This window comes from Chelonoidis abingdonii, chromosome 5 (genome assembly GCF_003597395.2).
Source record: "Chelonoidis abingdonii isolate Lonesome George chromosome 5, CheloAbing_2.0, whole genome shotgun sequence".
NCBI lineage: Eukaryota > Metazoa > Chordata > Testudines > Testudinidae > Chelonoidis > Chelonoidis abingdonii.
The window spans coordinates 120,073,358-120,086,648 of record NC_133773.1 but is presented as its reverse complement, the minus strand read 5'-3'; the positions used below and the strand labels follow the sequence as shown (position 1 = coordinate 120,086,648).

The following is a 13,291-nucleotide window of genomic DNA, read 5'->3' as shown; positions in this document are numbered from 1 at the left end:
GGGACTGACTCAATGACCTCTCGCGGTCCCTTCCAGTCCTAGACTCTATGAATCTATGAATCCATGACTTGGCTGCAGCTTGCCCCTGGCCTCTTTTCCTGGTCCCATTTCTGCTGCTAAACAAAGGTGTATTGACTTCAAGGAGCCATAAAGCATTTTTACAAGTTAAATTAATTCTTTCTTTTCTTTTTAACCTTCTAGTATGTAAGGTGGAAATCAATTAAATGGCCTAAGCCTGCTCCTATTAAAACCAGCTGATTGACTTCAAGCGGAGTTGGATTGGGTCCAAAGTGTGTATGTGATTTCCAAAGTGACTATACCAAATGCCTCCTCAGCTTTGCCTGGGGGTAGGTCTTATCTATACTGATGGAAATGAGTTTGTTACTGCTCTTATCAACCCTGTGATGTCAATACTACTACAAAAGAGGCAGCTGGGTTCCTTACTTTCTTGTGCATCATCATCAGACATTCCTGTTACAGGCCAATCAGCTACACCTGCACAAACATGGGAGGGTCATGATTTTGCACAGGTGTCATTAATGTCATTGCTGGAACTCACCGGGGTTCCACAGGAGTAATTGAAGGCATAATTTGATTTGCAGAAGCTTTGATGATGCTGATGCTGATGTGCAGGATGGTAAGAACCTAGCTAGACATTCAAAGTCCAATGAATGGGGGAGGGTGGCGCAGAAGGGGCTGACACTCAGATCCAGGGAAGGGTGAATACTAGCTCCACGACCTTTCATGCGAAGTGAACACATTTGCCTCAGAAATGAAGCGGCACTAAGCATGGAACCCCAAATGCCAGTTTTAAGAGTTGCTTTTTAGAGCAGAACTGCACACTGGAGAACCAGTCCATGAGGGGGCTGAGTACCTTCTGTGAGTAGTGGTGCCAACTTTCTAATTGCATAACACTGAACACCCTAGCCCCGCCCCTGCCAGGAAGTCCCCCCCACTACATTCCCCCTCCCTTGGTGGCTCGCTCCCCCCCACTCACTTTCACTGGGCTGGGGTAGGGGGTGGTGTGTGGGAAGGAAGGAGGGGGGGGCTCTAACTGGGGGTGCAGGCTGGGACTCCAGGTTAGGGGGTGGGGCTGAGGGATTCGGAATGTGAGAGGGGGCTGCAGATTGAGGCAGGGCATTGGAGTGTGGGAGGGGGTATGGGCTTTGGGATGCAGGAGAGGGATCAGGGTTGGGTGGGGGCTCAGGGCTGGGGCAGGGGGTTGAGGTTACTTCGGGCGGTTCCCAGTCAGCAGCACAGTGGGACTAAGGCAGGCTCCCTGCCCTGTCCTGGCACTGCGCTGCGCTCTGGAAGCTGCCAACAGGTCTGGTTCCTAGGCTGGGGGGCCAGGAGGCTCCTCACACTGCTCTCATCCACAGGTACCACCACCCAGCTCCCATTGGCCACAGTTCCCAGCCAATAGGAGCGTGGAGCCCTGTGGAGCCCAATCTGCTGGCGACTTCAGGGGTGCAGTGTGGTGCCAGAACAGATAGGGACTAGCCTGCCTAAGGCTTGCAGCACTGCTGACCAGACTTTTAACAGCCCAGTAGGCGGTGCTGACTGGAGCAGCTGGAGTCCCTTTTTGACCAGGTGTTCCACTCGAAAACTGGACAGCTGGCAACCCTGAGGTGTCAGGACACTGAACACATGGCAACAGACTATGAGGGGGCTCCCTTGCCTCCAGCTGACTATAATGGGAATTGAGGTCTTAGCACCCTGCAAGACCAGACCATATGCTCCTGCTGCTAACTAAATTCCACCTTCAGGAGAAATCCTCAGTTTATAATATGATTGGTTATTGAAGAAATTTTGCTATAAAGAAATTCTGCAGTGGATCATTACTTTCCTTAAATTTTATTCCATGGACACAGAATCCCTTATGTTGCCAATGCTGCACCAGACCAAACATGAGCAATGGTAATAGAAATGCAAACCTTTACTTACTTATGTCTCTCACTACTCAAAGAAGTAAAGTTATTCATACAGGTACTTTCAGGACCATTTCCAGTATGTTCATTTAAATTACAGTAGGAATATGGAAGTCGCTAGAAATCACATGAAATTGTACTAGCTGTGCTTTTTCCCAAGGGAAACAAACTTTAAGCAAGAACAAAGTCATTCTAAAAAAGTATAAACAAAAAGGTTTATTTTGGACAATGAAAGTTGCCCTCTACAGGCCCAGAAAAACTCTGCTCCTTGTCTTGATCCTGTGTTTATTCCAGGCTATGCCACAGCTAAGTAATTAACAACATCATTTTCAGTTGACAGATCTAAAATCAGTCTATTTCACTACACTAGACTTGTAAGCTGCAAGGATCTAAATTATGAATGTTTTATGCCAAAAATTATATATAATGTGCAACCAAATCTAAAAATAGACGCAATTATAAAAAAACAAATAGGATTTGTGTAAAAAATTTACGCTATAATCAATACAATAAAAATAGAATACGTTAAATAAAATATGCATATTATCACTTCCAAAAAGTCTAATTTATTTTTTTTTAAAGTTGAAAATGAAGATTTGCTTACAGATGTTGATCTTAAAAAATATTAAAACAACACAGCAGAATAATTATGCATTTATTAACAAAATGTGGATGTATCAAATTATGAAAATACTATAAATATATGGAGGTGCCCATAATTTTTTCTTAAAAAGTGTTTTATATGAGTGTTACTCCTAAGTAAGTGGATGTATTTTTCCCTATCCAAGACAATTCTTAACCAGAACAGATCACTGGAAACAGACACATTACTTTTTCACAGTTTATAACAACATCTTTCTCTCTAAATGTTAGGGACATGAGCAAATTTCCAACAATTTTAGTTCTCAGATTTTGAGTTCTCAATTGCGCAGCCTATGATCTTCCACTTTCATAATAATACACTATCCATGTTTCTGATTCTGCTGCCACTAAAATCAACAACAAACCTCTCATTGACTTTAATGAGACCAGGATCAGATCTTCTACTATCAAGCAGAATGAATAAAGTTAACGAACATTAATGCTACGACTCTTTCAACTCATTTCAGACAGTAAAATGAAAGTATTAGATATTTGGTCTATTTCACACTACATTAATATATTTACACTGTATACATACATTATGACCTTAATGGCAAATGTTTGGCCTGTGTTTAGCAGTCCCCCAAAATTCCACATTCCAATTTAAGTAGATTGTTTTAATTAACAGAGATGGCAGAGTATTTCCTTTAGCATTTGATAATGTAAGATTTTAAGGACAAAGGTGGCCAAGACAGCACTGTATCTTACAAGTAACCAGAAACTTGCCAACCTTGGAGACTATGTCCAAATGAATTCTTTCAAGTTTTGCTCCCGGATTTTGAAGATGTTACAAAAGGAGGGTCAACATAGAAACCCCTTATATTTTGTTGCTGATGGTCATTTTTCTGGTAGCACAGTCTAAAGAGAAACAGTGTCAGCTGTGTAAATGGAGCTCCCAATCTGTGTTCTTTGTATCTTTATACTCAGCAATGGGATTGCACTTTTTTGTAGGAGTCAGTTTTCCGGGGTGGGGGAGGTGAAATATCAAGCTGTGCACAGAGATGAGCTTTCACGGACCCTTTCGGTGTTAAACTGTGCAACAAGATGCACGTCCAACTAGCTGCTGCAGCCTTTTGTGCACCCATGTCCCAGTAGGTTGTTGTTGCGTCCATCCTGAAGTTTTCCATGTGTTTGAAGGGATGCTCTCCTGTCCAAACTAGACGTCTGACCACTCTGTTCCTGCTGTCTTCTCAGTCTACCAGAGATTAAAATGATACATATATTAACTATGGACAAATAATCATATAAGAATAAAAGTACTGTGCCCATTGGCTTAGGGATATGTACATATTCCCACTGCACGTGGGGTCCAGTTTTGCCCTCCAGTTATATCTGTTTGATCTCATTGACTTCCTTAGCTTGCCCACTACTTGCCCAAAATCTCCTCTACTTTGAGTGAGTGAGAAGGGAAGGGAGGAAAAAGGAGTGTGCAAGGGGAGGAGGAGCCATGATTCCGCCCACTCCCCTATGCTGACCAAGATGGCTAGGGAATTACTCAAAAAGAACAGGAGTACTTGCGGCACCTTACAGACTAACAAATTTACTTGAGCATAATTACTGAGGGAATTACTTTGGTGGTATATAATCACCTGCCTTTTTTACCTTGGCCAAACAGTACTTCTCTGTGGTGTGAAGGAGTTTTCACAGAGTTGGGAATTGGCAGGTCTGACTCACTGAGGAGCTGTGGGTAAGTCACTGCAGTGCTTTGCCCTCTTCTCCATGTGTAAATGGGGCAATGATCATACTTAAACACGTCACTCTTCATGCACCCCTGGCTATCTGTGCAATGCTCTGACTATAGAAATGATGCGTTACCATTACCCAGCATCAGAGGGGTAGCCGTGTTAGTCTGGATCTGTAAAAGCAGCAAAGAATCCTGTGGCACCTTATAGACTAACAGACGTTTTGGGGCATGAGCTTTTGTGCGTGAATACCCACTTCGTCGGATGCATGCAGTGGAAATTTCCAGGAGCAGGTATATATATGCAAGCAAGTAGCAAGCTAGAGATAACGAAGTTAGTTCAATCAGGGAGGATGAGGCCCTGTTCTAGCAGTTGAGGTGTGAAAACCAGAGGAGGAGAAACTGTTTTTGTAGTTGGCAATTGTAGTTGGCATTACCCCAGCGTTTCGCAGTGCTTTAAAAACTGACCAACGCTAACTGTAAAGCTGATGTGGTCGACTAAGGCAAGTGGCAGCTTTCTAAGACTTAAATACACTTTTTGTTCGCAACTATTGCACCTACTTGTTGTTGAGCCAACAGCGCTAGCCATACATAATTGTTCCACACTCTGGTAAATCACTGGGGGGAAACAGGAGAGGTTTGCTGGGAGCAAGCACTGAGTGAGCTGCTGGCAGTTGCCCATTAGGATCATTCTGGGCCTAGCTAAAGGGCCATTCTACATTCAGTCTCAGCCCATTCTACAACCCACTGCCACAGGGTGCAATTTGCATGATGGTCCTAAGAATGCAGCACAATTGTGCCACCTAGTGGATGCTGCAGCACAGTGTGTGGAGGACTTCTCGGTTTCATGTGACATTTTATTTTTCCAGGTTTTCTTTCTTTGGCAAATGATTTCACTCAGAATGAAAAGAAAATCCTTTAAAAACAGACTTTTATAGTTAAAAACCATTATAATTGGCAAATTATGCTGACAACACAATGAAATATAGGTATTCCACGCCTTTTGATGGCTGATGTCACATGTCTCTTGGTTGGAAGGTGGAGAGCATGAATGAGGAAAAGGTTGCTCTGTTTTCTCCCACCCTACAGGCCTAGCCAACAAGTCCCAATGCACCCTACTGCTCCCCTCCTTCTCCCATTTCCTGATTCCCAGGCCAGTTATCCGGAATTTTGAGTCCAGAAGCACAGAAATGAAAAATATAGATAGAACCAGTGAGGAAGGGAAAGAAAAGATTTAGGATGCAGCAATTCTAGAAGAGATTTGTCATAAACAGATGATTAATGGTTAATGTCTCTTTTACCTGTAAAAGGTTAAGAAGCTCAGTAAACCTGGCTGACATCTGACCAGAGGACCAATAGGGGGACAAGATACTTTCAAATCTTGGTGGAGGGAAGTCTTTGTTTGTGTTTTTTGTTTTGTTCGTTGTTCGCTCTTGGGACTAAGAGGGACTAGACGTACATCTAGGCTCTCCAAATCTTTCTGAATCAGTCTTTCATGCAGTGATCAAAATTGTAAGTAATTAGCCAGGCAAGGCATGTAGTCTTATGATTGTTTCTCAACTGTGAATGTTTCTTTTTTGCGAAGGATTTTACCTCTGTTTGCTGTAACTTTGAATCTAAGGCTGGTGGGGGGTCCTCTGGTCTATATAAATCTGAGTACCCTGTAAAGCATTTTCCATCCTGATTTTATAGAGATAATTTTTTATTTTTCTTTCTTTAATTAAAGCTTCTTTTAAGACCTGATTGATTTCTGTTTTTAAGATCCAAGGGGATTGGGTCTGAACTCACCAGGGATGGTGGGGGGAAAGGAAGGTGGATGGTTAATTCCTCCTTGTTTTAAGATCCAAGGTTGGATCTGTGTGAAGCCTCTGAAGGCAACCCAGGAGGGGAAATGGTTAATTTCTCCTGTTTTAAGATCCAAGGGGTTTGGATCTGTTTCCCAGGGAAGGTTTTGGGGAACAGAAAGTGTGCCAGACACTAAATTCTGGCTGGTGGCAGCGTTACCAAATCTAAGCTAGTAATTAGCTAAAGTGTTCATGCAGGTCCCCACTTTTGTACTCTAAAGTTCAAAGTGGGGAAAGAAACTTTGACAAGATTAATCACAGCTGCAGATATGAACTGACTGGGAAAAGGGAGCACAGAACAGATGGTGAATGGCACAGGAGGGAGTCAAGACAGAGCTGAACTGATCAATTTGTGGGAGCCACAGCAGCAGTTGATGTTGCTGAAAGCAAAACAAAATTGATGGAAAAAATGTCTGGGTGGGGTGTCATAAACAGATAGTAAGGGTTAATGTTTCTTTTACTGTAAAGGATTAACAAAGGGAACCACACCTGACCAGAGGACCAACAGGAACCGGATTTTTCAAAGCTCAGGGGAGGGAATGTTTGGGTCTTTGTCTTTGTCTGGCACTCAGCTATGAGAGGGGATCTTTTTCTATCTGTAAGCTCTAATCTTCAGTTTCAAGTTGTAAGTACAAAGGTAGAAAAAACAATAGGCTGTTTTGTTTTTTTTGTATTACATGTCTGTAAGGTTGCTGGAATGTTTAAATTGTATCTCTTTTTGAATAAGGCTGTTTATTCATATTTTTCTTTTCAGCAATAGCCCTGTGTATTGTCAACTTGATGCAGAGATCATATTTTTATGTCTTTTTCTTTCTTTTTATATAAAATTTTCTTTTTAAGACTTGTTTGAGTTTTTTTTCCTCTGGGTAGGCTAAGGAACGAAGGGGAGGGAAATTCTCTTTGTGTTAGATCTACGGAGGGTGAATCCTTGCAACACCAGGGAATTGGTGGGAGGGAGAAGCTAAGGGGGAAGAGAGATAGAATCTTTTCTGTTCCCTTGTATTTGGGGTTTGTCTCTTTGTGGAAGAGAGGAGACATGCTTCTTGGTATTGTGATGTAAAGAGGTTGCATCAGTGACTCTCAGGTTAGCCCAGAGAGGAAATTCTAGGTGGGAGAGAGAGGTGAGGGGAATAGTCTATTTCCCTTTGTTAGGAGACTCAGGACATCTGAGTCTTGGGGTCCCACAGGGAGTTTTGGGGGATCCAAGTGTACCAGGCACTGGAATTCCTGGTTGGTGGCAGCCTATCAGATCTAAGCTGGTAATTAAGCTTAGAGGGGTTCATGCAGGCACCCAGATTTCTGGACGCTAAGGTCCAGATTTGGGAGAGATGCTTATGATAGGGGAGGTATAGGGTGCAGAATGGAGGATACTGTGTGTGTGTGTAAAACTGCATTGGGTAAGGACAAGCAGAGAATAGGTTAAGGGGAGACCAGAGAATGAATATTGTCCTATCCAATTTGGCCATAGGGAGTTCTGAGATAGTATTCCAGGGGCCAACAGACTCCAGAACATCCTCCTCCCTACAGCCATGAGTCTGACATACATAGCTGGCCCATCAACACTGAAACAGGAGAACCCAGCTGAGAAGCTGGGTTTCTAAAACCAACGTCAAAGGAAAAAAGCCTCTCAAGAAAAATGCAAAGCAAAAAAAACATCAGGTCTCAGCAAAAAGGCCGAATTCATCTACAAGCATTCAAATGGCACAAAGCATGCCAGGGGGTCAGCGGTGGGGGGATGTTAAGAGGAGATCAAAGGAGGGGCCCCATGCTGAGGGTGGTACAAAGAGCACCTCTGCCCTAGCTTGCCCCCCCTCTGGTGCACAGTTGTTTGTCTTGTTTCCAGAGGGAAAGGTGGCACTCTTCCCTTTGAGTCGGTACTGAACCGATGCTCCAGCATGGGACACAGTGGTGCTGGAGCTGCACTGGTCAGATGAGACACAAAACTGAAACCTAGGCCTTTAAATATCATATGGCATTTTTTATTTAAAAAAAAAAATATGAGGGTATTAACCCTGTTACACTGACCACTTTCCCATGCAGCTCGTTGTAAGCTGCTGAAATAAGTTCCTCCTGCAGTTTCACCTGGGGACTTATTCTTCAGAACATGTCTAGTACTTCTGTTTGCTGTTAAAGAGGTGCTGCATTCCCCGTTTGACATGGGCAAAGCAATCCCTCTCCATCCTGTACCCATCCTACAGGGCGAGCGTGTCACTTAATGAGATCAGGCTGGAATAATGGGCTATATATACAGTGTGGTGGTGGTGGACGATATTTTTTCCCGGTGTCCAACTTAGTTACCTGTAATTGAAGACTGAATTTAATTGGTCTTTATAGTCAACTTAATGGATAGATTTGTTGACTGGTATGCATAATGTGTGGGTAATCTTTATTACTACTATTTTATTCATTTACTTATTTAGATTTTTTACAATAGATTAAAAAAGAATCCTATCCAAGGCTCCAAGCACTCCAATATCTACTGGGCAGTATGGTCTAGTGGCTAGAGCCCAGGGCAGGGAGTTAGGAGGCCCAGGTTCTATTTCTGCTCTGGCCTGCTGGGCAAGTCACTTCCTTGCTCTGTGCCTCCGTTTCTCCATTTGTATAATGGCAATAATGATACTGACGAGAGCTGGGCCAGGAAACAGAATTCACATCCCATGAAACAGGTTGAGGTTTTTCTTAGGGGGAGATAGGGGGGTGCAAAAATCATCATAAATCAAGCCAAAAGATCACTCTCCAAATTTTCATGCAGGAGGTCAGGCTAGAGGATTATAATGATCTTTTCTGGTTTAAACATCTTAGATGTACTGCTGCCCATCCTGATAGTATATGAAGGCCAGATTTTTAAAGGTGCCTAAAAATGCAGACATGCAAAAATGGGATTTTTAGAAACACATAGGTGCTTATCTCCTATTAATTTCAATAGGAATTAGGCCAGTGGTTCTCAAAATTTTGTACTGGTGACCCCTTTCACATAGCAAGCCTCTGAGTGCGACCCCCCCTTAAAACTTAAAAACACTTTTTATATATTTAACACCATTATAAATGCTGAAGTCAAAGCAGGGTTTGGGATGGAGGCTGACAGCTCACAACCCCCGAGGGGTCCCAACCCCCAGTTTGAGAACCTCTGAATTAGGCACTTTTGAAAATCTTAGTTCTCATTGAAACTAAGGAGGGAGGGATAGCTCAGTGGTTTGTGCATCAGCCTGCTAAACCCAGGGTTGCAAGCTCAACCCTTGAGGGGGATACTTAGGGATCTGGGGCAAAAATTGGTCCTGCTAGTGAAGGCAGGGGGCTGGAATGTGATGACCTTTCAAGGTCCCTTCCAGTTCTAGGAGATTGGTATACCTCCAATTAAAAATAAACCTATGTGCTTTCCTCATAAAATCAGTAGCAACAGTGAAATCCCTAGCAGACTTCATGGAATCTGTCACCTCTTCCTCTTTTATGTCAAACCTCTGATTGGGGTTGGTATTTTTTTCTTTTGATTGTTAGGGATGCAGGATTAACAGAACGTTCATACTGTGAGCATCACTTATGGTGGAAAGACTTCCTCCAAGAGGAGGGATTCACAATCTTTCCTAAAGATAGACTCTGGATTCAGGGTTTTCAGACTTTTGAGTCTCTCTGAATAGACTTGATCAATTAGCTGAGGGGCTGTGATTCTTCTTGACCTTCATGCAGTCTGTGTTGGCAGTAAAGGATAAAAAACTACTTAGCCATTCCCTTCCCTGCAACTGCACACTCACATCAGAGGCTGGCGTGGTCTTGCCCTCTGTTGAGTCCTTCATATTCATAGTTTTTGGAGGCCAAAAGCATTGTGGTCATCTAGGCTGACCTCCTATATAGCACAGGCCATAGAAGTTCTCCAAATTAATTCCTAAAGCATCATTTTTTTAGAAAAGCATCCAATCTTGATTTTAAAATTGTCAGTGATGGAGCATCTCCCACAACTCTTGGTAAACTGTTCCAGTGCTTAATTATTCTCAGTATTAAAAATGTATGCTTTATTTCCAGTCTGAATTTGTCTAGCTTCAAATTTCTAGCTACTGGATTAAGTTATACATTCCTCTGCTAGACTGAAGAGCCCATTATTAAATATTTGTTCCCCATGTGGACACTTACAGACTGTAATTAAATCATCCCTTAACTTTCTCTCTGTTAAATTAAATAGATTGAGCACTTTGACTATTTCACTAGAAGGCAAGCTTTCTAATCCTTTAATCATTCTCATGGCTCTTCTTTGAACCCTCTCCAGTTTATCGACATCCTCCTGAATTGTGGACACAGTATGCCAGCAGTGGCCACACAACACAGAAACAGAATAACCTCTCTACTCTTACTCAAGATCCCCTTGTTTATGCATTCAAGGATCACATTAGCTCTTTTGGCCATAGCAGTGAGCTGGGAGCTCATATTCAGCGGATTATCCACCACAACCCCAAAATCTTTCAGAGTTATTGCTTCCCAGGATAGAGTCCCCTATCCTGTGGGAATGGCCTACATTCTTTGTTCCTAGATATGTACATTTACCCATATTAAAACATAGTTAATATTGTTTGCTTGCACCCTGTTTACCAAATTATCCAGATTGCTCTGAATCAGTGATATATAATCTAAAGCAGGGGTCGGCCGAGTCTTCATTTATTCACTCTAATTTAAGGTTTCGCGTGCCAGTCATACATTTTAACATTTTTAGAAGGTCTCTTTCTATAAGTCTATAATATATAACTAAACTATTGTTGTATGTAAAGTAAATAAGGTTTTTTTTAATTTTAAATGGAGCTACTTAAACATTTAATTAAAATGCAGAGCCCCCCAGACCAGTGGCCAGGACCCTGTGCAGTGTGAGTGCCACTGAAAATCAGCTTATGCCCTGCCTTGGGCACGTGTGCCATCAGTTGCCTACCCCGATCTGAAGGAAAGGTTTCTACAGGGCTTATGATTTACATTTCAGTGGGGAATCGCATGTGAAAGACATTTTGTGATTTACCTTTACATGCTTAAATATTTGGAATTTGCTGACATTGAAGTAATAGGAACAAATTCAGCAACTCAGCCGGCAAAGTGCAGCTGTAAAGTGCAGCTGCCTGCACCGACTAAACCTGCCACACCAATAGGGGTTCTCATCCTTTTGCAGGTCAGCTTATGGCCCAATGACCCCCTTCCCACCCACACCATAAGGCTCTCCCAGAGGTATAGATTTCCTTTCCAGCAGGACCATTCTCGAGTTTTTATGCAAGCTTAAGCTGGGGGTGAATTTAGCTTTTTATGTGCTACAGCAATCATTTGTTTACTTCCTCTGGAAGCTCATACAGACCCACCAGGGTACCCACACTATAATACTGGGGCAATTTTTGAAAAGTAATAGTCAAGACCTACAGTATGTGCATGCCCTATAAAAATAATGGGCTACATGCATCACTTTGAAACCTTCCCCCATTATTTTTTGTGCCATCATTTTACCATCAATTGTAGACAATGGTTGTCTGCAACAGAAGAAAATATCAATAAGTGAATATGATTTTTTGAACAATAAGCAGGTTGACTTGATGTCTGGCTGCCACTGTGGAGCATGAGAATTAAGCTTGATACAAAAACACTTGATAAATTCTCTGTCTGCCTTTTCCTAGCAGTTTTTTTCCCCCTTAGGAAGTGGCTTTTGCTGTTCCGAGTGTTTGTGAAACTGCACAATCTGGGAGTATTTTGCAGGTTGTAACTGAATTTTATTGTTGGCCTTACACCTGCACCATTGCACTTAGTTCTCATCTGCCTGCTTTTATAGCTAGCTGCAGTTTGAGGAATAAGAGACAAACAGAGGAGAAATATGCAAACTCTGCTGCTGAAGTTGCTCTCAATTTGCCTCACTAAGTCAAAATTTGGGGGAGTTATCTCCCATGTTGAAAACAAACTGACCAACCAGATGAAAGGAGTGTAAAAATCCTTGTCATTTATTGGGTTTTAGTATTATTTAGATCTTATAGCAAAACAAAAGATGATCCTCTTATTAGATAAACACACTTGCTAATATTTCATTTCCATACACAAAGAGGAAAATATTTACTCTCACTTGGAGGGAGTTTTAATTTAGATTAAGGAAAAATGACAACAAGAATGAACAACAGTAAAGTCTCCGTAAGAGAACACAGTTTCTCCTCTGTAACGGTATGGCAACTCTATGAGCAAAATGGCTGCTATTCCCGTGCCAGATTCATAGACATTGAAAGGCACAGATAACAAAGGCATTCCAGTGTCATAGCTAAATATATCAGAACTGATGTAATAATAATTGTACATTAAATTGAATTAGTGTGATGCTGGCACATCACGTCACTTCCCTTGTGTATTAGTATACATCAAAGTAATTGTTAAATGTATCAGAGTGTATTTGGTGTTTAAATTAATGGGATGTTACATGGATTGTTTTCACTTCTCTGTATCTTGTTATAACGTAATAGCAAACATTTACATTGTAAATACCCCTGTAACTAAATAACCCATCAGACAAGAAAGAGGCCTTGTGAAATGCAAATAAAGAACTTTAACAGAAAAATGCCATTGTGTGTCATGATAAAGGCAGTGAGTCTGTTATGAAGATCTGGAAGTGACCGATTCCATGATTTTCTGGGACCTCTGTGACTTCCACAGGCCACCCGAGCAGCGGCTGGTGCCACTGGCCCTGGAGGCTGCCTGAGCAGCGGTGGTCCTGGATCAGCAGCGGTCCCCAGGGGCTTCAGAGCAGTGGGTGGCAGTCATCCCCCGCCGCTGAAGCAGGGGCCAGCTGTTAGTCCTCAAAGCAGCAGTGTCTTAAGGCCACCCAAAACAGGAGCACCCTGGGGCCCCAGGAGCTGCTGAGTTTTAGTCCAGGGTATTTATAGTAAAAGTCATGGAATTTTTATTTATTGCCCATGACCTGTCCATAACTTTTACTAAAAATCTCAGTGACTAAATCTTAGCCTTAGTGAAGATCAGAGGTCAAAGACTCATAGTGCATTCCTCACTCACCATCATCAAAGGAAAAGCCCACCCAGGTAGTGACACTGTCAGCTTGTTTTCTCTGAGAAGCAGCTATAAGAATGGATTAAAGGAAAGATCCTTCATCTCTGGACTGTTTGGATTCTAATAGGGCAGATTAACTGAATGAGAAGATAGTGATCCCCAGAGTTATTCTGGGTAGCCCTGAGAGACTTTTGGGA

The 13,291-nt window shown here is 42.4% G+C and overlaps 1 protein-coding gene across 1 annotated transcript in view; it reads right to left on the bottom strand.

Annotated features, from left to right (window-relative positions):
- Positions 1 to 2,537: 2,537 nt before the first annotated feature.
- STK32B (serine/threonine kinase 32B) overlaps positions 2,538 to 13,291 on the bottom strand; it is a 283,372-nt gene continuing 272,618 nt past the window's right edge. The window contains exon 12 of the mRNA XM_032792001.1: positions 2,538 to 3,765. Coding sequence (XP_032647892.1) covers positions 3,627 to 3,765 — 139 coding nt within the window. The 3' untranslated portion in view covers positions 2,538 to 3,626. The remainder of the gene's footprint in view (positions 3,766 to 13,291) is intronic.